Source organism: Camelina sativa, chromosome 14, assembly GCF_030686135.1.
Source record: "Camelina sativa cultivar CO46 ecotype springtype chromosome 14, ASM3068613v1".
NCBI lineage: Eukaryota > Viridiplantae > Streptophyta > Magnoliopsida > Brassicales > Brassicaceae > Camelina > Camelina sativa.
The window spans coordinates 4,604,113-4,628,418 of NC_141893.1; the positions used below are offsets into that span (position 1 = coordinate 4,604,113).

Genomic DNA, 24,306 nt, shown 5'->3' on the forward strand with positions numbered 1-24,306 from the left:
CTCAAAAGACCCCCTTCTTTTCTCCCTTTTAATGGGTTAATCTTGATTGCCTTATTTCCTACTAACACATTTGATACATGGATTTGTAATATTTGCTTCAAATCACATATTCCTCTTTGGAAAAGAAAAAAAATCAAGACGTAACAGACTAAGAATGCATATAGACAAAACTTGTACACTCATCAGCTATTCAATCAAAGCAATTCAATTAAACTACAAAAGTTCAAAAAATTAATTAAATATAGAACAGAGGATTTTATGTTGGTCTCTCCCAATCCATCCTATTCCACGTGTCGGCTGCTCTCCTTCCAGGCTGCATCTCCCTCTATTTGATTTCCCACTTATGTCTATGAATCGGTACCATCATGTTTTTCAATAAACACAGCGAAAACGAAGTCGATGTGGTGAAACAGGTGATAATAATATCTCACCTTTTGATGTTCTCTTCTTTAGGTTAAACACTAATTTTATAAATTTCTTGTATTTTTTTTTGGCAGATTCCAGATCACTCTAAAAATGACTGTTATACATTATGTTTTAAAAAAGTTGTATATACAGATTAGAAAGTCATCAAAGACTAAATAAGTTACCTTTAGTAGATCTTTTCTTTCTAACTTGACTTGTCATTTGGTCGTGCTTAAGCTTTCTAGAATTTAATTTTGTGTTGTCACAAGTATGTTTGGCTTTTTCTTCGGCACTCTATTTCCATGCTCATTTGTAATATTTCTATATATTATCAAAATGTTTGATACCCAGAAAGTATAAGAAATTATAATTCAACTTAAAATTTTAAAAAATTTATTTACAAAAAATGTAAACTAACCTGGATCATGAACATCTAATGGACATCCTACAAACAAAAAAAAAATTAACATTTATACCATGTTTGTTAGAAAAAATAAATAGGTTAAAATAAGAACATATATAAAATTATAATTATACCATGTTTGTTAAAAAATTTTGGCTTATCCGTAGCTCTAGCATCACTGCATATCATCATGCCTCTCGTATCTTGGTTTTGGTTTTTCCAGAAAGTCAAAAAATAAAATCTGCACATTGAGAATCAAAAACATTAGCCATGCAAAAAATATGGCACACGTACTTAATAACATTAGCCATGCAAAAACATGAAAACGGGAAAGGCTAAAATTTTTGAAGAGACTAAAAGTTAACAAAACTAAGATTAATGTATGAACTTAATGGTGTCGACTAACAATAATAATAATCTAACCGAGAAACATTACAGGTCATTCGCAGCAAAAATATTAAATTACCTTGAATCAGAGATTGATGCTTGAAAGTTAAAAAACATTTCAATAATAAAATTCTTTAGTACTCAGAAAACAATTGTTCGAAACTTGTTTATGTAGTCAAGAAAAGTTTATATATAATAAACAAAGAAGTGTAAGACATAGAGGTGTGAAATGTAAATGTGTAAAAATTAATAGATGTGAAACATGGAGGTACAACAAAGAGGTGTAACACATAGAGGTGTGAAATTAAAAGGTGTAAAAGTTAATGGATGTGATTTTTGAAACCAAGAGGTACAACAAAGAGATGCAAAGACTAAGGAGGTGTGATTTAAAAGGTGTAAAAATTAATGGATGTGATTTTTGAAACCAGGAGGTACAACAAAGAGATGCAAAGACTAAGAAGTGTGATTTAAAAGGTGTAAAAATTAATGGATGTGATTTTTGAAACCAGGAGGTACAACAAAGAGATGCAAAGACTAAGATGTGTGATTTTTGAAAGATGGGGGTGCGACGAAAAGACACGATTAATAATTTTAAACGTTGGATTAAAACTGTAACTAATCTCATCCGTTGGATTAAAAGTTGACACAAAAAAGTGGGGTTGCTATTATCTATAGATTAAAATAAGAACATATATAAAATTATAGTTATACCATGTTTGTTAAAAAACTTTGGCTTATCCGTAGCTCTAGCATCACTGCATATCATCATGCCTCTCGTATCTTGGTTTTGGTTTTTCCAGAAAGTCAAAAAATAAAATCTGCACATTGAGAATCAAAAACATTAGCCATACAAAAAATATGGCACACGTATTTAATAACATTAGCCATGCAAAAACATGAAAACCGGAAAGGCTAAAAATTTTGAAGAGACTAAAAGTTATTAAAACTAAGATTAATGTATGAACTTAATGGTGTCGACTAACAGTAATAATAATCTAACCGAGAAACACTACAGGTCATTCGCAGCAAAAATATTAAATTACCTTGAATTAGAGATTGATGCTTGAAAGTTGAAAAACATTTCAATAATAAAATTCTTTAGTACTCAGAAAACAATTGTTCGAAACTTGTTTATGTAGTCAAGAAAAGTTTATATATAATAAACAAAGAAGTGTAAGACATAGAGGTGTGAAATGTAAATGTGTAAAAATTAATAGATGTGAAACATGGAGGTACAACAAAGGGGTGTAACACATAGAGGTGTGAAATTAAAAGGTGTAAAAGTTAATGGATGTGATTTTTGAAACCAAGAGGTACAACAAAGAGATGCAAAGACTAAGGAGGTGTGATTTAAAAGGTGTAAAAATTAATGGATGTGATTTTTGAAACCAGGAGGTACAACAAAGAGATGCAAAGACTAAGAAGTGTGATTTAAAAGGTGTAAAAATTAATGGATGTGATTTTTGAAACCAGGAGGTACAACAAAGAGATGCAAAGACTAAGAGGTGTGCTTTTTGAAAGATGGGGGTGCGACGAAAAGACACGATTAATAATTTTAAACCGTTGGATTAAAACTGTAACTAATCTCATCCGTTGGATTAAAAGTTGACACAAAAAGTGGGGTTGCTATTATCTATAGATTAAAATAAGAACATATATAAAATTATAGTTATACCATGTTTGTTAAAAAACTTTGGCTTATCCGTAGCTCTAGCATCACTGCATATCATCATGCCTCTCGTATCTTGATTTTGGTTTTTCCAGAAAGTCAAAAAATAAAATCTGCACATTGAGAATCAAAAACATTAGCCATGCAAAAAATATGACACACATACTTAATAACATTAGCCATGCAAAAACATGAAAACCGGAAAGGCTAAAAATTTTGAAGAGAGTAAAAGTTATTAAAACTAAGATTAATGTATGAACTTAATGGTGTCGACTAACAGTAATAATAATCTAACCGAGAAACACTACAGGTCATTCGCAGCAAAAATATTAAATTACCTTGAATTAGAGATTGATGCTTTAAAGTTAAAAAAACATTTCAATAATAAAATTCTTTAGTACTCAGAAAACAATTGTTCGAAACTTGTTTATGTAGTCAAGAAAAGTTTATATATAATAAACAAAGAAGTGTAAGACATAGAGGTGTGAAATGTAAATGTGTAAAAATTAATAGATGTGAAACATGGAGGTACAACAAAGAGGTGTAACACATAGAGGTGTGAAATTAAAAGGTGTAAAAGTTAATGGATGTGATTTTTGAAACCAAGAGGTACAACAAAGAGATGCAAAGACTAAGGAGGTGTGATTTAAAAGGTGTAAAAATTAATGGATGTGATTTTTGAAACCAGGAGGTACAACAAAGAGATGCAAAGACTAAGAAGTGTGATTTAAAAGGTGTAAAAATTAATGGATGTGATTTTTGAAACCAGGAGGTACAACAAAGAGATGCAAAGACTAAGAGGTGTGATTTTTGAAAGATGGGGGTGCGACGAAAAGACACGATTAATAATTTTAAACCGTTGGATTAAAACTGTAACTAATCTCATCCGTTGGATTAAAAGTTGACACAAAAAAGTGGGGTTGCTATTATCTATAGATTAAAATAAGAACATCTATAAAATTATAATTATATCATGTTTGTTAAAAAACTTTGGCTTATCCGTAGCTCTAGCATCACTGCATATCATCATGCCTCTCGTATCTTGGTTTTGGTTTTTCCAGAAAGTCAAAAAATAAAATCTGCACATTGAGAATCAAAAACATTAGCCATGCAAAAAATATGGCACACGTACTTAATAACATTATCCATGCAAAAACATGAAAACCGGAAAGGCTAAAAATTTTGAAGAGACTAAAAGTTATTAAAACTAAGATTAATGTATGAACTTAATAGTGTCGACTAAGAGTAATAATAATCTAACCGAGAAACACTACAGGTCATTCGCAGCAAAAATATTAAATTACCTTGAATTAGAGATTGATGCTTGAAAGTTCAAAAACACTTTAACAATACAATTCTTTAGTACTCAGAAAACAATTGTTCGAAACTTGTTTATGTAGTCAAGAAAAGTTTATATATAATAAACAAAGAGGTGTAAGACATAGAGGTGAAAAATGTAAATGTATAAAAATTAATAGATGTGAAACATGGAGGTACAACAAAGAGGTGTAACACATAGAGGTGTGAAATTAAAAGGTGTAAAAATTAATGGATATGATTTTTGAAACCGTGAGGTACAACAAAGAGATGCAAAGACTAAGGAGGTGTGATTTAAAAGGTGTAAAAATTAATAGATGTGATTTTTGAAACCAGGAGGTACAACAAAGAGATGCAAAGACTAAGAGGTGTGATTTAAAAGGTGTAAAAATTAATGGATGTGATTTTTGAAACCAGGAGGTACAACAAAGAGATGCAAAGACTAAGAGGTGTGATTTAAAAGGTGTAAAAATTAATGGATGTGATTTTTGAAACCAGAAGATACAACAAAGAGATGCGAAGACTAAGAGATGTGATTTTTGAAAGATGAGGGTGCGACGAAACGACACGATTAATAATTTTAAACCGTTGGATTAAAACTGTAACTAATCTCATCCGTTGGATTAAAAGTTGACACAAAAAAAGTGGATTTGCTATTATATATAGATATATAATATAATGCACACATGTAGTTAAAAAATAAGTAACTATGATGATGTTGTTATCCGTAAAGTGCTTGACTTATCAAAGACTTTAGGCAACATAGAATGGGATCTAAAATAATCACATCTTACCCGTGGACATTCCTCTTAGTTTACTGAACAAGATCAATTATACATACTACCTCTTCATCTTACTTTATTTATTTCAATGGAAACATTGGGTTCTTAAAAGGTACAAAAAAAAGAAGATGGGAAAAGATATATTCTCAGTCATTGTATGATGCTTTTGTCTTGGCAACTGAATAAATGATGCTTTGTCTCTTTTTTTTTTCTTTTTTTTTCTGTTCTTCCTAACTTAAAGGTGAAAGATGCTTTGTTGGCGGAAGTTTTTGGTCAGTCATCATACAAGTACTTCTTTATTATATGTTTTCGTATATCTTAGCTTTATTGTCAAGCCAATATACTTATTTTCCAAATGGCAAAGACTAATCCGCAGTCACATAGCTTCGAGTAAACAGAGACAAACTTCTTTTTAGCCGGAAATACCTCAACTAGAGAACTAAAACTAATTAATATCAATATCCTCACTCGATCGGATCGGTTACAACTTACAACTAGTACAATATGTTATTACTCAATCACAAACACTTAAAGGTTCAAGTGTTAAATATGATGAATAAAGTGTATAAAAAAGAAGTTCAAAATGGCTCTGTAATTATTTCTCTCAAATTTGTGAGGCAGCAGCACGTGCTGGTGTTCACCAAACTTTCAACATCTTTTCTAGGAAGCCTCTATTAAACATTAGTAATGAATTAACATGTTCCAAATAAAAATCATCTAAGGTCGGTTATTGAATAAAATAATAGTAATGATAGTACTATTATTATTACGCAACACAGATAATGAAAAAGAAAATACAACACACGTGGGTTCGGGGGAAGTACGTAAAACAGTGTCAGAGCTGTTTTGCTCTTTACTAAATTCATGGAATCCAAGGTTGGAAGGAACCACCTGGCCAGCAAAAAATCTTAGGAATAAAAAACCTAAAAACTAAAAGCATCCTCCCACCACGCAATCACTTGGCACTCTCCACGTTGTCATATTAAACGGCTAGTCATTTGTTGTGTGTCTTCGTGTTCTTATTTTTAACCAACTTAATAAAAAAAAATGAGGAAGTACATTTTTGTTTCAAATTAAAGGAAAAAAAGATAATTAAATTAAATTAGCTTAATTAATTAAGAAAAAAAAATCTCAACTCTATAAGTTGTTCACTTGCTTTCTCCTCGTTTTTTTTTTTTTTAAAAAGAAAAAAATAACTTATATTTCTTTGAGATATTTGAGGAGATAATTAACAACTACAACTCATCAGATCACTTCGGATTTTTCTCGTAAAAATCTCTCACACTGTTAGTCATTTTTTAAAGGTGTGCTTCCTTGTTCCTATATTCTCTTCGTATGTTTTTCTTCTTCCCATCATCCCACTGTTTTCTCTTTGATCCACACCACTGTTTCTGGGGCTCACTGAATCTTGGTTTCATACTTTTTCTGGTGATGATGCAGGAATCGTGGGGTTTTCGTAATCTGGTAGACATGGCATTGGGGAAGAAGAAACTAGGTGACGTGAAATCATCATCAAACTCAAATGGAAACGTATTTGGTACTGAGGGAGGAATAGGGCTAGGGTTAGAGTTTGTTAAGTACAATAAGAGAGGATTAGGGAGGAAGAGAATACTGATGTCAGGCAGCAAGATTCGGGATTCTACTAAAACCCACGAAGAAACATTGGTGAAAAGTAGTGGAAAACTCGAAGCTCTACCTCAAGATATTTTGGTTCGTTCTCCTTATTATTATTACTCGAATTAGATTTAATCAGTTTTTTATTACATGTTTCTGTGAAAGACATACTTTTGTAGTTGAATCTTCAAGAGAGGTCTTGTTTGGACTTGAATAGGTTTCAAGGTGAGATTGAACTTAGTTAGAAACCTAGTTAATCGTTTTATATTCCCTTGGTATATACAAAACAAATTAAGTCAATACTGGAACGTTTTCATGGAAATATTATTTAATGTTTGTAGTTGTTTTTTTTGTTTTTCTCGTTTGTTGAACAATGGACATACTTTTGTAGTTGTATATACAATTAAGAGATGTCAGGTGAGACTGAAGTTAGTTAAAATTCTAATTAATTGGTTTATTTTGCAGGTAAGGATTATATGTGGAGTGGAGCATGAATACTTGAAGCAATTGTTTAATGTGTCCAAGACTATACGAGAAGCTGTAAGTATAAATGGTATCTTTATTAGTGTAGATTGATTGAAATCTTTATGATATAAGAAATTAATTCAAAACCATTTCTTTTCCTCTCACAGACATTGATAGCTAAGAAATCGCATTTCGAGTATACTACACCAAGGAAAACTCTGTTTTCCCGGAGGAGTGGACTTGAATCAATGATCGAGGGAGATAAAATCAAAGCTCCATTGCAGAAAAAGTACGGCTTCTCGAGGATACTCTGCCACAAGAAAGTTTCTAAAATCTCAATGGCTCTTTTCAAATGAATATATGGCAACAACTTGGGTTTGAAGATCAATGTCTTTCACCCATACATCTCTCATTGTTGCTGCAAATATTATAAGAAGATTGTACATGAGACGCTATCACACAATCCGGTTTCTTCAAGAGCTTTTGTTGAAGAAACCAGTCTCTTTTAGGAGTCTTGTTTAGCTTTCTTCTAGGGGTTTATAGTTCTTTGTAAATTGTTGTTAGATAGAAAGTGGGATGATAAGGCCTTTGCAATGCTAAGCTTGGAACACGGCCGTAATCGTTTCCGATGAATTTTCAAAAGAAACAGAGGAGCTAGAAATTTACTTGAGAGGTAAGCAAGCTTGGTTGGATATAGAAATCGACTACGGCGGTTAGGGTTTCAAAAATTCCTGATTGAAGAAAAATATAATAGTCGTCCTTATATATGGGGCTAAATATGTTTGAGTCGTTTTCATGGGCCAACAGTTCATAGGAATCTGCCTTGAGACCAGCTCTTTGACCGCCTTAATATGAACACGTGGTCAAGCTTCCCATATTTGGCTCAATCACATCCCTTAAAGACTAGCTCTTTGACCGCCTAATTTATATCGTCGATTAATATCAATTTAGAGATGAGCTGGTGATTCTTATATATTCGTTTTAAGAAAAGATATACAAAAGATTTGAATCTCTTGTTAATTCCCTTAGCAAAACCAAAAACCCAAAAAACTAATAACAACATTGGAGGTGCATTCGCTGGCCAATGCGATTCTGACGAACTGCACGTCCAACAGTTCTTTTTTTCATTTTAAAGCATTTTCTAGAAATATCATATACCAAAATTCTTTAGCATTATAAAAATTTGTTAGCATTATGAATTAGATAATGATTTTTTTAAATATAACAAGATAATCAAAATAAGAAAATAATGTAATTTTCTTAAGAAAATAATAGTAATCTTTAATTGTTAATCAAGATAATCAAAATAAGAAAATAATGTAATTAAAATAAGATAAATTACATTATTATGTTTTTCTTATATTTTGCAAAATATTTTCCTATTGAAATTAGTAATTTAATATATAACTTTACTATTAGAATTAGGGATATAACAGATTACTTTTGGTTTTATATACCTTTTAAAAATATTAATTGTAATCTTTTTATTTTAAAGTTTTTTTTTTTATTTTCCTAATAATTATTAAATAAAATTTATTTTCACGCTTGTCAAAATATTATCGAGATACTTGACACATGTCGCGACTATATGAATTACTAACTTTAAAAACTAAGGTTTATATAATAAGATAATTTATAGTATTAATTTCATTTTATATTATAATTGATGAGATAGTTTACTAGTATAATTTATTATCGTAATTATAAAATTATTTTTTAGCATTATAACAATTTTCATTTAACTATATTTATATTTTATATTATGAAATAGATAATAATTTATTATTCCATATTTTATATTTTTAACTTATATTATTCAACCACTATAATGTTATCAATCAAATATAATATTATAAGATGCATTTATAATAGACATTAGTTCTATTAGTTACCAAAATGAGATTTTGTTCATACATTCCAATCTGATGGGTCCTTTTTTTTTTACCTGCTTTCTCTGGTTAGATTTACTCTTAAGTTGTGGCTAATGCATCTATAGCTATTTCATGTCTAAGTGAGAGAGAATTGAAAGAGAAAATGCAACATCTCGAACACCAAATGCACATCGAGTCAATATATTGATATTTGTGGTTAGTGGTTACCTTACAGAAATGTGTGGTGCAACTTTTAAATAGGATAGTATGGGAATAACGAACCAAGATGTAAAATAATAGTGTGGTGGATCTCCACCAGCTCCATCTGGTGGATCTCCTGGTCCATTATTAGGAATACTTTCAGCTCAAGACATCGACAAGGTTGAGGTTTGAGTTCACTTAGCCCATCCTAGTTTTGTGAGGTTGGGTTTGTTACCACAAATGAGAACCGTGGTAAAGCAAAGAGCTTGAAGTGACTTATGGTGTCAATATAAACATCGTCCGTTTCATGTTAGATAAATTCACAGTTATATTACTTAAGTTGGAAAACCACATTTAAACCACACTTTTTATTATTATTACAACATCCAAATAACAAATCAAACTAGAAAAATTGATACATTTGATTTATTTTAATTTTTGTAAACATTCAAAAACTAATTATCGATAATGTTGAACTAGAGACATGTCATATGACAATATTAGCCGACATTATCTCCATGAATGAAACAGACATATCGGTTGTTATATCAAACCTAACTCTCTTTGGGTATCTCTAATAAGCCTCCTCATTTGAGGGGAACAAATGTTCGAACGAAGATTTGAGAGTGGTTTGCTCTTACAATAAATCCTCAAAAATTAATTAATTTGCAATATAATCTTTAATATTTATAAATGTTACTAATAATGATAAAACTCATAAATAATTATTGAACAATACATAATTTACATCATCATAGTCTCTTACATTAGTTTCCAAAAGAGGAAAAATGGTTTTTTCATACATGCACAATTACAATCTATATTGAATTCATATATCAAACTATCACATGTGCTAAAACATACATATAGTTTTAAATAATTTGAATTCCAAACATGAACTTTTGATTTTGTGCTAAAATATACAAAAACATGGATTCCAGCAAAAATGACTAGGCCTAGCTAATTAGTACCCATGACCTTAATGTAAATAGCAAGCTGAATATCATTTAGGCTACTGAATCTATTTATTGTTATTACAAACGCATATATATACTAATATACATATACTAACTCAATAACGAAACATAATATATATGTGACTATTGGTATTCATTTAACACCTAGCTAGGGTTTGGTATTCGCCGTCCCCTCCTCCGACGATGCTTCTCCGGTGAATCTGACCGCCGCTCTCTCAGGTGAAACTAATATTTGTTATCTCTAGTGTGACAATTAGCGATTACGATTCTGAAATTTTAATGGAATTAAAACAAAAGTTTATGTAGCTCAATTGGTAATTAGCTTGCTTTATATGCAAAAGGTCAATGGTTCGAGGCTAGGGGAGTCATTTTGTCTATTTAAATTTCGCAATTAAATCCAGAACGACGTCGTTTTACGCTCTCTCTCTCTCAACACGTGGGAAACCACTGAGAAAGAACGGTGACGATGGGAGAAGAATCAAGAGGCAGCATGAACAAAGCAGTCGAATTGATATCTTCGTTAATCTCACTCAATCAAATCCTTCACCGTGAAATGGCAACTGATAAGAACCAAACTCGAAGAACTCTACTCTGGAATCACCAGCTCATCTGTAAAGGGATATATTAAAGTCAACGATATAAACTAGGCGGTCAAAGAACTAGTCTTTTAAGGGATGTGATTGAGCCAAGTATGGGAAGCTTCACCACGTCTTCATATTAAGGCGGTCAAAGAGCTGATCTCAAGTCTTTCCACTGGACGATTGTTATATTTTTCTTTAATCAAATATTTCGAAACCCTAACCGCCGTAGTCGATTTCGAGATCCAACCAAGCTTGCTTATCTCTCAAGTAAGTTTCTCGCTCCTCTGTTTCTTTTCAAAATTCATCGGAAACAATTACGGCCGTGTTCCAATCTCTCTCTCTCTCTCTCTGAATATTTCGGTTTTCTTCGTTAGGTTTTTTTAGAAGAGTACGTCTCATCGAATGATGAAGATGAAGGAGGCTACGCAAGAGGAGTCTGTGGCTGCCACATCGGTCCTTTGGGACATCAATAGGTGTCCGCTACCCGAGGGCTGTAATCCTCGTCTGGTCCGTCCAAGTATTAAACGGCTATTAGAGAATCATGGCTACCGTGGTGATCTCACCGTCACTGCCTTTGGTGACCTATCGGGCGTACCTGTTGACTTCCTGAGAGATGTCTTTTCCAGTGGAATCAATCTTAACGTCGTCACCCTCCGTAAATATCTTCCTCTCATCCTTATTCCCTTTCTTTTTACTATAACCGATCATGTCTCAAGTCTTTTAGTTTTTCTGAAACAGATCACTTAAACATCTCAGACCTATTTGATACCAACGACATAGATCCACCTCCAACTAATTTTATGGTTTTATCTCTTCGGAAAGAATGCGGTCGTTTATCTGACTTACTAAAAGAGTATGGTCACAACCCTCTCCAGCCGTTTCCTATTGAGTCTTTTGAAAGCATAATTATGGAAGGTGTGTGTTTTTCCTCTCTCACTTTCTTGTCTTGTTTGGATGAGAAATAACCAACAAATGTATCTGTTGCTGATCAACTGGCCCACAGATTCAGAGGAGGAAACGGGTGGATCTGCCTTGTGGGATTGCTTTATATGCGGCCGTGATCCTCCTGGACAAATCTTTGAAAATCTCATCGCTCATCTGTCTAGTGAAGAACATCATCATGATGTTCTTCACGAGATGGTAAGCATTGTACCAATACATTTTCTCATTGGCACTAGTAGTCACTTCCAGTTTTTGACCCCATGTTCATTTGTTGTTCAAGGCTACAAGATGGATGCCTCCTGATCCGGACGACGACGCTGCTGTGGTGAGGATGCTACCAAAGTCTTGTTTTCATTTCTAACTTTTTTTTAGTTTTGTTTGCTTAATTTTGACCCCCACATGTTGTCTTTTCTCCACTGCAGGTGCATTCGCCGGCAAATGCGATGCTGACGAACTATGCACCTCCACCTCCTCATGTGATAGACTGGGAGGTTGCAAAGGTTGTGGGTGAGACAGTGGTCTTTTGGGACATCAATTCGTGTCCCGTTCCCCCTGGCTTTGATGCTAGTCTGGTCGGTCTGTGCATCAAACGGTTCTTGAAGAAAGAAGGCTACTCTGGTCATGTCACCATCGAAGCCATTGGCGTTCTAGCAGACGTCCCTAATGACACTCTGGAAAAAGTCTATTCCGGTGGAATCACTCTTCATAACGTCCCCTACGGTCAATATCTTCTTATCCTTGGGCCTTTCTACAGTAATGGTTGTTTTCCTTGATGAATAGAGAGAGACTCAAGTCTTTTGTTTCTGAAACAGGTCCCTCAGACACTGTGAAGCTCGTTTTTGAGCGTTCCAATAGCCCTGGTCCTCTATGCAACATAATGGTCATATCCAATGCCAAAATCTTTGCTTGGGAGTAAGTCTCAAACATTGAGATGCAACCTTCTAAAGCCGTTTCCATTGATTCTCTTCATCGCTTTTGTGTGGCAGGTGCGTGTTTGTCATCTCTAGCATTGTTGTTGAAATAACCACCAAACCTGCTGTTCAAGTGACCTACTTTTATCTTTTTTTCCAGACTCAGGTGAAGTTGAGGAGGATCAGTGCAGTGAAACGGGTGAGTCTGCTTTCTTGATTTGCTCATTATGCAACTACCATAGTCTTCCCTTCCACAGATTTAGAAGTTTCGCCATGCATCTCTCCAGTAGACGCCATCAACAGAAGGTACTGTGCGGAATTGTTCACTGTCATTGTGTAACTATTTTCTAGTCAAACAACCTCTTATCACAAATAATTTCCCTTTGTCACTTCTTCTTCTGACTGGATGTGCGTTTGGTTTTCAAGCAGTTGTCGGAGCTGTTGCCCATAAGTAAGCAACTCCAGTGCCTGAGTGCACCACTGAGTGAGCCTCCTGAGAAAGACCTGGGGGCTGTAACATCGGTCTTTTGGGACATCAATATGTGTCCGGTTCCACCAGGCTGTGTTCCTCGTCGCGTAGGTCCATGTATTAAACAGTTTTTGGAGAATAAAGGCTACTCTGGTCCTCTCACCATCACTGCCATTGGCGTACTAACAGACGTCCCTAATGACATTCTGGAAGGAGTCTATTCCAGTGGAATATCTCTTAATAACATCGCCTCTGGTTAGGATCTTCTCATCTTTGCACCTTTCTCAGTAATGGATGTTTTCCTTGTTGAATAGAGAGTCTCATATGTCTTTAGTTTCTGAAACAGGGTTTTTTGCCACTGTTGATCGTCTAATTTGTGAGTTTACGGTTGGGAATCCACCTCCAGCTAATCTAATGGTCATATCCGACGCAAAATCCTTCACTTCTGATGATGCATTCTCGCTAGAATCGAGGGGATACAACATTCTTCAGCCGGTTCCATGTGATTCTCTTGAAAGATTTTTCTTGGCAGGTGTGTGTTTCTCTCTCTGACAGTGTTACTTTACTTGGCTACAGTCTGTTGGTCAACTAACTAGCTTGTACTTTTTTTTTTTCGACAGCTTCAGAGGCACTTGAGGAGGATAATGAAACTTGTGAATATGCCTTCTGGATTTGCTCGGTATGCGACGATCTTCATGGCCAAGGGTTTGGAAATTTTACCACTCACGTTACTAGTTGGTCACACAAGCGGAAGGTAGTCAAGCATCCTAGATGGACTTGTAGTAACACGTTTTTGTCGTCGCTCACAAGCAGTCTTGTTTGCCTAATTTTGACCGTCTTGCCTTTGTTTTTAAGCAGCTGTTGGACTGGTTGCGTGGGAATGCTCGGTTTCTTCGTAAGGAGTGTGCTCCCAACCATGGTGACCAAGGCAAGTTATTATATCTGATAACGTTGAGATTTCTCTAATCTTAAGAATTATGGGGTTTTCTTAAAGAAACTGTAAATGTTGTAGCTACTAGCGAAAGTGGAATAAGGAGAAGTAGAGAAACATGAAGAAAAAAATAACTGAAGAATGCCGATGGTGTGTGATTAAGTAAAGAAAACTTGCAAGAGAAAACTATGCCGATGCTACCAAAGTCTTGTTTTAATTTTTAGTTGTTTGCTTAATTTTGACCCCCACATGTTGTCTTTTCCCACTACAGATACATTCGCCCGCAAATGCGATGCTGACGAACTATGCACGTCCAACAGTTCTTTTTTCTGACATCAAGTCCAACAATTTATACTCATTACCAGGTTATCATAAACATCATAAACTAAGACGAAAAAAAATCTATTAAAATTTGATGAAACGTTACAATCAAGTCTATAATTATTAAAATCGCGTCGTATGAGGATTGGAGGAAAAAATGACTTGTAAAGTACAACTTGTAAAGCAACTCTTGTTTCCGTGAAAGTTATCACATTTATTTGGAGATATGTTTCCTTTTAGTTCGTTGCTTTAGTTCCGATTAGTGTGCAGTGCAGATCTTAATATAACAACGTTTCTTTAGAAAGCTATAATATCCATACAACTTCGTTAATTATCATGTTATAGATCTACCAAATGATTTCAACATCATATAAAAACGAGTTAACCATATACGTTGATACGCAAACTATGATATGTATATATACAGAACATTCCAGATCGGTACTTATCTTTTCCGTGAAAACAAAGGAATTTGCTGTAGTGAACTTTGGTTTATGATATACTAGATTAGGCCCGCTTATTTTATTTTTTTAACTCGATTTAAAGTTCATACACTCCATCTTGCAATATGATTTTTTTGTATTTTACATGATAATCAATTAGATTTTAATTCTATGCACTCAATCCCAATGAGTAACATTTATAATTTTCATATCAAGAAAAATGTGCATTATATCAAATTTATTTCTTACTTAATATTTTAAAAAAACTAAAAATTAATAAAACATAATTCTCAACAAATAAACTGAAAAATAATTTTATCTTATATTTGAAAAAGTAAAAATATCTTAAATATATTTGTTTCATAGTTTGTAATCTCATACGTAATATTTTTACTACTTGTCCAACTAATTTTAAATAAAACTATACTAACATTATCATAAATTAATTAAAATTCAAAGACGTTATCGTGAGAAAATTATTTGTTTATGTAAAGGTGAATATCTACAATCCTTTTTATTTTAGGATTAATAATTGACATTATAATTTATTTAATTATGGTATTATATTAATTAATTGTATAATTTTCTTACTTCTTTTTCTTATAGAATTAGTAATTTAAAATTAGAACTAGTATTTTTTTAATATACATATATGAACAATCTTTTTTTTATATGACCTATCTTTTTATATTCATTAAATTGTCTAAAATTTTAATTTCTTATAATTTACAAATATGTCAAAACAAAGCTTTGTATAACACATGACAAAATCTTTATTTATTAAAATTGACACGTGTCGTGATCACATTAGTTACTAACTTTGGAAAACAAAATATATAACAACATAATATTAAATAAGCTATTAAATCATTCACCGATTGAAAAACTTAATAAAATTACATTAATTACTTATTTTTCTTATATAATGTTAATCACTAATTTTAACACATTAAACCTTTTATACTTTAATCACTTTCTGTATAAATTTCTTTTTACTATATGATTGTAATTAAATTGCATATATTTTCCTTATTAATTGCACATATTTTCCTATTGAAATTAGTAATTTAATAGATAACTTTCCTATTAGAGTTAGTTATATAATATATTACTTTTGATTTTATATACTCTCAAAAATATTAATTTTTTACTATATGATTATGATAAATAAGAATTGTAATTAAATTGCATATATTTTCCTTATTAATTGCACATATTTTCCCATTGAAATTAGTAATTTAATAGATAACTTTCCTATTAGAATTAGTGATATAATATATTATTTTTGTTTTTATATACTTTCAAAAATATTAATTGTAATCCTTTTATTTTTAGATTTTTTTAATTTTCTTATAATTATTAAATAAATTTTTCATAAATATCAAAATATTATCGATATACTTGACATATATCGCGATTATATGAATTACTAATTTTGAAAACTAAGGTTTATATAATAAGATACATATATATTTTACATCAATTAAAAAGTCCGTGACAAAAAATATATATAATTGATGTAAAATATATACATATAATGGCTATTTATGTTTTTACTTTTTATACACATATAATTGATGTAAAATATACCTTTGGATGCTTAACGTTGTCTGTGACAAAAAATAAAAAGTAATATTTTTTTATAAACAGTGACATGTTGGAACAATGGTCCATGTTGACTAAGTTAATGGCAACTAGCATCATGTTATCATATGTTTTGGAAAATAATATTGTTTCAAATGGATTAATTATGTATGTTAATGAAAATCAGACCAAATTACTAACTAGCCGACTGAAGCTTTTTTTGGTCTAATTCATTTATTATCGTTTATGGTTATTTAAATCCGGTTATAGACTTATAGTTTGGTCTTTTGGGTCCACCATAAATTATAGCAATGAAATGAGAAACTATCAAGTGAGAAATTTATATACGTACGTAAAATTTGTAAATATTTAGTACAAAAATTGATTGAGATAATATGTTGTAAATCATTATTAATCATATGTATTAAAAGAAAATGGATGTTGGAAAACAAATTAAAAATAGAAAAAGTCATATACATATGAAAAAAAAGAAAGTGATAAATTTCTATTCGAATTTTACTTCTTAAGACCCCTTTCGTACCTCTGTGAGATGATCATTTCTCCAAAACCCAATATTCCTGATAAGCCTAATATCAGCAGTATCAGGAGGAACGGTGACACCCACATACAACACATCTTCCGTTACAATTCCCAGATTTAGAAGATCTTGACGGATCAGAGGAGTGATCCATGAGAGATCTAAATTACCAACCACATGGTTAGCAAAATAAGAATAATCTAACCGAGAAACAGGCAGAAAGCATCCTAAATCACGTAGGAAGTTGGAGACGCGGGCTGAATCACGCAATTTAGCCCCTTCATAGTCCGAGGGAAGGAGATGATAATGCTGCAACCAAAGAACAAACCTATAAAACCAATAAAGAGATGAAAAAAAAGAAAAAAAAAAAAAGAGAAGTTATCTACATTGTTGTCTCTCCTCAAAGCATGATTCATCGCGTTGATTCCATCGGCGGCGAGAGTCATGTTTTTGTTGATTCCACCGGCGAGATTCCGGTGTGTGTTTTCCTTTTTTTGATTCAGCCTCGTTCAGAGGAGATAATAGATAATTATATGTTTTTAATGGGTTTTGAAAAGTCTAGAAGATATTAAGGGGCCAGATTAGAGCAAATTCTGATGGTGGTTTGCTAGAACAATAAATCCACAAAAATTAATTAGTTTGACTTAATATCTATAAAAGTTACAAATAATGATAAAATTCATAAATAAATATAAAAACATACATTTTATATATTACAAAATACACAATATCACATATGGGGTATTGAACTTCACATTTTAAAAGATTTGGTATGATTTTAATATTTTAGATTGAATGATTTGAGTGACTTTTTAGGAGATTTGATTATTTTTTAGAGTTTTTATATTTTTAAAAAGAAAATGAAATGTTATTGTGTGAGATTTTATTACTAAACTTTGAGTGATTTTAGAATATTTTACCACACAAATGAGAAAACAAAAAAACAAAGATTGAGAAGGAAGGGATGACCGGGTCCTCGTCGCATACGAACCACCCTGGTTCAGAATCTTTCTTAGACCTACCTTCGTAACACTAGAACGAGCTACAAAAACAGTGCTTTAACTTTCAATACTTAACAATAACAATAACAATGCATTCAACAAATCGTTTTTCTCAAAAAAAATTTATATTCAAACTCAACCATTTCTTTAAATTGGAAAATATAGTAATACATGCAAGTATTGTAAATGTATGTAACAAACATATACATTGAACATATAAAATAAGTCACTTCGTCGAATGAAACAACAACTCTAGATCAGAACCAGCAGTTGGTATTATCGGTTCAAACATTTCATGGTTAACTGTTAGCAGCCTAGGCCTAGGGACGGATAAAGACAATTGTATATTATTTTAAATGATTTTTACGTAAATTCCAAATTGAATAAGAAGTGATTTTAAAAATATTCTAAAATCTAAACCCTCGCAACTCCATCTAAGTCGACTTGTCACTGCTCCAGGAAGGCCACTCCATAAAATTCTCTCTCTCCTTTACTCCTCCATCAAAAAATAATCAATTAAACAGTTTAGTTGAAACTTCCTCTGCTTCTTCTTCTTCTTCCATTATTAGTTTCCAAAAGATAGATTCTTTTGAAGGGTTCACTTTAAAACCACTGAGAAAGAACAGTGAGACAATGGGAGAAGAATCAAGACAAAGCAATCGAATTGATATCTTGTTTAATCTCACTCTCCCACTCAATCAAACCCTTCACCGTTAAATGGCAACTGATAAGAACCAAACTCGAAGACCTCTACTCTGGAATCACTTCCGTCGAGAATCTCAATCCCGACTTCGACCCATCTCTCTCCACCTCGGTTAACGCCATTCTAGATTCTCTCCAAGAGTGTCACGATCTCGCGTCTCGATGCTTGGACGTATCGTTCACTGGGAAGCTCTTGATGCAGAGCGATTTGGATTTCATGTCTAGGAAACTCGAACGCCATGTGAAGAGTCTCTCCTTGGTTTACTCTGCTGGGATTCTCAGCCGTGGGTTGGCTATCGTTGTTTCGAAGCCTAGTGGTAACTGGTAAAGCTTGTAGAGATGATATGAGGTTTTACGTTAGGGATTTGTTAACAAGGATGAAGATTTGGGGATTTGGAGTTGAATGAATCTATGGAAGAAGATGATAGGTATATGAAGATCGTTGTTGAGGTAAGCGAGATTGTTAATGTTTTGATTGAGTTTTTGGATTCTGAGATGGGGTTACAAGAGGAAGCTTCTAAAGCTGTGTTTTTGATATCTGGGTTTGGTTCGTATAAGCCTGTTTTGATCAGATCTTGTGTGGTTGGTCCTTTGGTTAGGGTTCTTGAAAACGGTAACGTTGTTGGTAGAGTAGCGTCTGCGGGATGTTTGATGAACTTAACTGAGAATTCAGAGAATGTTTGGTCTGTCTCTGCTCATGGAGGAGTGGCTGCTCTCTTAAAGATTTGTTCTTGCGGTGAGTTTGGTGGCGAGTTGATTGCTAGCTCGTGTGGAGTGTTTGAGGAATCTAGTTGGCGTTGAAGAAATCAAGAGGTATATGATCCAAGAAGACATGGTTTCTACTTTTGTTAAGCTTATAGGATCCAAAGATGAGGTTGTTCAGGTAAATTCTATTGATCTTTTGTGGAGGATGTGTTCTAGTGATGAACAGAGCCGTGAGATCTTGGTTAGAGAAGGAGGAATCCAAGAGCTTGTGCTTGTATCAGATCCCAATTCGTTGTCGTCTTCCAAATCTAAAGAGATGGCTTTGAGGGCAATTCATAACTTGTGTTTTGGATCAGTGAGTTACTTGAATGCATTGTTGAGTGGTAGCCGTTTCTTAGATCATTTGCTGTATTTGCTTAGAAATGGGGAGAGTACTGTTCAAGAATCCGCGTTGAAGGTTACATCCAGGCTATGTAGTTTGCCAACGGAGGTTAAGAGGATAATGGGAGATGCGGGTTTTATACCCGAGCTAGTTAGGTTCCTCGATGCTAAGTCTCTTTACATGTCCGGGAAATGGCAAGCGAGGCACTCTGTTACTTGTTCTCAATACCAAAGAAGAGGAAGAAGTTCTTGCAGGATGACTGTAACATGATCAGCTACATTCTTCGGTTGCTTGATCAAGAAGACAGGAGGTATGATGAGAGAAGTGATTTGGGTAACACCAAGTTGTTGATTTTGATATTGATGTCGTTAACGAGCTGCAACAGCGCGAGAAGAAAGATTTCAGCTTCTGGGTACTTGAAACTCATAGAGATAGTAGCTGAAAGAGAAGATACAGATGATGCTAAGAAACTTGTGAAGAAGCTATCTAGGAACAGATTCCACAACATACTTGGTGGTATTTGGCATTCCTAAAAAGAAAAATTGTTTTTTATTTATTTATTTTACTTGTGAAGTTTTTGAGTGTATATTTTTACAGAATGTGTTTAGTCATCAAAATTAATTCCCAAGTCCATGTAATCTTCAAAATTTAACTTAAAGAGTACAGCTTTTACTACTAAAAGATGATTCAATATTTTGTCTTGCGGAACATGAAACTAAATTTTGGGATTAGCATTATCAAAAGGGGTATGTAGGGAACAACGAAACTAAGTTTATTTTTTTACTTGTGACGGCGGGGCGGGCTGCATTAAGTAGGGGGACTTAGGGAGGGTTGTGAGGTTTAGGGTTAGCATCATGATGAACTTGCGCGGTACGGCAGTATGTTCTCTTCATCTCTGGAAGAGACAGATGATGATTGCTACACCACCGCCGTTGACGAGAAGGGTTATGTTTTCGACCGGCGACGGATGTTCCGGTCCTAGGGAGAAGGCGGAGTATGTCGAGATGTTGCGTTTTATGACCCGTACGTACTTAGATCATCAAAGCAAGATGGAGAAAGAGATGCGTGGTGATTCATTCACTAGTCCGCATCTCGTGAAGTGGGCCAAGCATCTTACCGACGAAGGGAACTGTGAATCAGCTCTAGAGGTTTGTCTTATCTGCTCAACATTGAATTATTAGAGAGATCTAGCTAGCTAGAGAGAATTGAAAATATATATAATGATTCTTTTTTTGTTTGTTTGTAGGTCTACGAGTGGATGGCCAATAATAAGATGAAGTTTTCTCCCTCCGTGCTTGCAGATGCTGTGGAACTCCTTCGTGAGACTAGAGGCCAAGCTGCTGCTGAAGCCTTCTTCAACAAAATAGATCCAGGCTTCACCTACACCGACCCTTTTGCCAAGAATTGGCCTGCTTACAGAAAGATCAAGGGTGTCCAAATCCCCAATACGCTCATGGCTCGTAAAAGGCTACTTCCCCGTTACTTTACCTTGGACGATTTTGACCAAAGTTAGTTTGGTGTGTGTGTGTTTCCTAAGACTCTTAATGAGTAATACTAGTTTGTTGGGTGTGTGTCTTATTGAATAAATTTCCGTACTCTTTGCTTTATTGTAATCTCTTTGTCGAACACTTACTTCCTCATCTTTCTTTGTTATGAAAGGACCTTGAAGCTGTTTTGTGTTTTGTTATTTTGATTAGGATACAAAGAAACTTACCTAAGAGCCTATATCAAACACCGAAATCACCACAACACTTGCATCCTCAAAACCAAATGTTTTGCGATCATATACCACAACTCAGTTCTATTAAGAGACATGAGAGGTATGTGAGAGTAATGCGATCAAAAAAGTGGGTTTTCAGTTATTCGATTCACTAATCACAAGTAATATTCAAACATTGCATGTATATTGGATTTCTTATAAAAAAAACCTTTTTAGTTTTCAACCTTCAAGGTGTTGTTAAAGAATTGGTAGCATGTGCGTTGGGTGGTGGACAACTGAAAAAAGCATTGGCTTACATATTTATTTATTTGGCTAAGGACCGGTTTATAACTTGAGAGAAACGATAAGATTCAAACACTCTTTTCATTTATACGTCAAGATTTAAACCCGCTTTTCTATATATTATTATATTTTTATGGTATGTTCCCATGAATGATGACTATATATCATATCCAAGTTCATGCTTAGGAATTAGAAAGTCTTACTAGGAAAATAAAATCTTTCATCTGCTAAATCTAATGACTAACAATATCTGATAGAATTTCATTGCTAATCTTCTCTAAGCTACTAAATCAAGAGGGTCACCGAAATGACCACAACACTTGCATCGTCAAGGAGATTTGTTATGGAATCTTCTAATCTACGGTTACTAAAGTGAAGGGGAAAAAAATTGCTCTGTTTCCATCATTTACTAATTAATTATCCTAATTTGAATACACATAAACGAATGATTATTCCCATTATCAAAAATGAAAAATATTTTTGAATACACAAATGAAAACATATCTTTGCCACTCTCTTAAAAGAAAATATGTTAAGAGTTGTGGCAGAAAAAAAAAAAATTGCTCTTTTTCCATCATTTAGTAATTAATGATCCTAATTTGAAAACACGGAAATAGAAAATAATAATAATAATCAACAAAATAATAATATTTCAAAATAAATTAAGAGTTGTGGGTTGAAAGCCCAACACAATAATATTTCAAAATAAATTAAGAGTTGTGGGTTGAAAGCCCAAAATAATAATAAGAAAGCCCAACACAAAAGAGAGTGGCAAAGATGTGTAAGGGAAGTGTAACTTGTGGTCCGTCTTAATTTCCGATGAGATCTGTCTCTATCTCCTCCGCCGCCTGTGAGAGCCGCATCGATTCGACGCACGCTCATGCAGAAGAATAAAATTGTTCAAAAAGGAGAGAGACATTGACATCGAATCCTGGGGGATTGGTAAAGCTCTAAGGAAGAAGGATTTGATCGGATCATTTCGTGAGGTACTTCACTTCACTGTAATTTATGTTATTATTTTCTTTGATTTTTGAGTTTGAGATTTTTTTTTGAATAAATCCGTAATACGTATTTTATGTTTGAGATTTTTTATTTTATTTTATTGCAATTTGCAAACTACCAATTTCGTTAATGGAAGTTTTCCTTCTTTTTTTTTTTTTTTTTTTCGATTTTCCTAGCTCAGCTCGTGTGTGTCTATATATATTCTAAAGCCTCAATTCGTCTGTGTTGAACAGTTAGAGACAGAGAGACAAGACAATGTTGAAAAGAGACCGCTCGAGTGTTGGATCGGAAAGAGATGGCTCGAGGGGTTTGGTATTGAAAAGGCATCGGTCCAGTTTGGTGGAGTTGGTGGTACCACACGATGTTGTAGAGCTCATCCTCGAGAGGCTTCCTGTGGAGTCTCTGGTGAGGTTCAAGTCTGTATCCAAGAGCTGGAAGTCCACTATCGAGTCCCACCTTTTCCAGGAGCGACAGTTCATCCGTCGTATGCAGTCCCGAGGTCCAGACGTTCTTTCAGTGTTCCTAAGTTTCTCTGGTACTAGTGATGTTGATGTTCCGAATACAGTTGATGAAAGAATTGTGTTGGGGTCATCCGTAGCTTGTACGTTCAGGTTCCCTGTTACGGGCAGCATGATCTGCCATGGTAGTTGTGACGGTCTTCTATGCACCTACTGTGTTTACACACCGAGTGTCGTGGTGAATCCCGCCACCGGATGGCATCAGACTTTTCCTCTTTCCAACTTGCAGAAGTTCCTCGCCGACAGGTATGATAAACATGATTATGTCTACGCAACTCCTAGGCTTGGATTTGGTAAAGACAAACTCAAGGGAACGTATAAGCCGGTTTGGTTATATAATCCATCCGACTTTGGCGGCCTCGACAGCAACGTCACCACCACCACTTGTGAAGTTTTCGATTTTAGCACCAATGCTTGGAGGTACGTCCACCCTGCTTCTCCTTACCGGGTAAATAATTACCATTATCCAGTGTATTTAGATGGGTCACTTCATTGGCTCACCGAGTGTGAAGAACCCAAGGTGTTATCTTTCGATCTTCACACCGAAACGTTTCAAGTTATCTCCAAAGCTCCCATTTCCCCTGAACGTGACGAACCTTACAAAGTTATCATGTGCATCCTCGATAATCGTTTGTGTGTATGCGAGAGAAAGGGGCTAACCCAAGTTATATGGTCGTTCGATGATTCTTCTTCTGGCGGCAACAAGACATGGAAGAAATTGTATTCGCTAGATCTCACAGGAACTCTCTTTTGGTTTCACGAACTCAACTTCCCGCTGGCGCCAATAGCAATTTTGGACAAGAATAAGATATTGCTTCAAGGTCGTGATTGCTTGGAGCAACCGATGATACATGATCTCCATGCCAACTCTTATGAGTTACTCTTCGGACCTGAAACCAGTGGATATCCTGTTTATTATTACCAAAGCTTATTCTCTGCTTTATCAACATAATTAATTTGTCTTTCTTCTTTTCTTCTTTCGAACCAATGAACCTTTGTAATTTAAAATTCTTTGCATTTCTATTGAACGGTGATTTTTTGGCAAAATTATATATCTGTTACTGGTGCTTTAGTAAGTCAGTAAGATACCAATAAATAATATTCTGAGAATTAGAGTTGTATTGGAACAATGGTTGTGCTCTTCTGCTTCCAACAGCAATCTATATAAATTAAAGACACAAGA

The 24,306-nt window shown here is 34.0% G+C and overlaps 3 protein-coding genes, 1 long non-coding RNA gene and 1 pseudogene across 4 annotated transcripts; 4 read left to right on the top strand and 1 right to left on the bottom strand.

The window, feature by feature from the left end:
- Positions 1 to 6,332: 6,332 nt before the first annotated feature.
- On the top strand, positions 6,333 to 7,636 carry LOC104739760 (F-box protein At1g61340-like). Its single transcript, XM_019235884.2, has 3 exons — positions 6,333 to 6,673; positions 7,043 to 7,117; positions 7,210 to 7,636. Exons 1-3 carry the CDS (start codon positions 6,395 to 6,397, stop codon positions 7,396 to 7,398), a joined length of 543 nt encoding a protein of 180 aa, XP_019091429.1. The 5' UTR covers positions 6,333 to 6,394; the 3' UTR covers positions 7,399 to 7,636.
- A 3,000-nt stretch (positions 7,637 to 10,636) lies between these two features.
- Positions 10,637 to 12,821, top strand: LOC104743228 (uncharacterized). Its single transcript, XM_019235435.2, has 8 exons — positions 10,637 to 10,939; positions 11,047 to 11,327; positions 11,411 to 11,587; positions 11,676 to 11,812; positions 11,895 to 11,939; positions 12,037 to 12,334; positions 12,427 to 12,600; positions 12,686 to 12,821. Exons 2-7 carry the CDS (start codon positions 11,075 to 11,077, stop codon positions 12,528 to 12,530), a joined length of 1,014 nt encoding a protein of 337 aa, XP_019090980.2. The 5' UTR covers positions 10,637 to 10,939; positions 11,047 to 11,074; the 3' UTR covers positions 12,531 to 12,600; positions 12,686 to 12,821.
- A 3,838-nt stretch (positions 12,822 to 16,659) lies between these two features.
- On the bottom strand, positions 16,660 to 17,344 carry LOC147927831 (uncharacterized). Its single transcript, XR_015579522.1, has 2 exons — positions 17,198 to 17,344; positions 16,660 to 17,120 (listed from the first exon to the last, which is right to left on the bottom strand). It is a non-coding gene; the product is annotated as an uncharacterized LOC147927831 (long non-coding RNA).
- Positions 17,345 to 17,775: 431 nt separating this feature from the next.
- LOC109125034 (uncharacterized) lies at positions 17,776 to 20,282 on the top strand (annotated as a pseudogene).
- A 2,074-nt stretch (positions 20,283 to 22,356) lies between these two features.
- LOC104739762 (F-box protein At1g11270-like) lies at positions 22,357 to 24,170 on the top strand. The gene is made up of 2 exons (XM_010460210.3): positions 22,357 to 22,589; positions 22,839 to 24,170. The coding sequence occupies exon 2, from the start codon at positions 22,861 to 22,863 to the stop codon at positions 24,073 to 24,075; it is 1,215 nt and encodes a 404-aa protein (XP_010458512.1). The 5' UTR covers positions 22,357 to 22,589; positions 22,839 to 22,860; the 3' UTR covers positions 24,076 to 24,170.
- Positions 24,171 to 24,306: the final 136 nt, after the last annotated feature.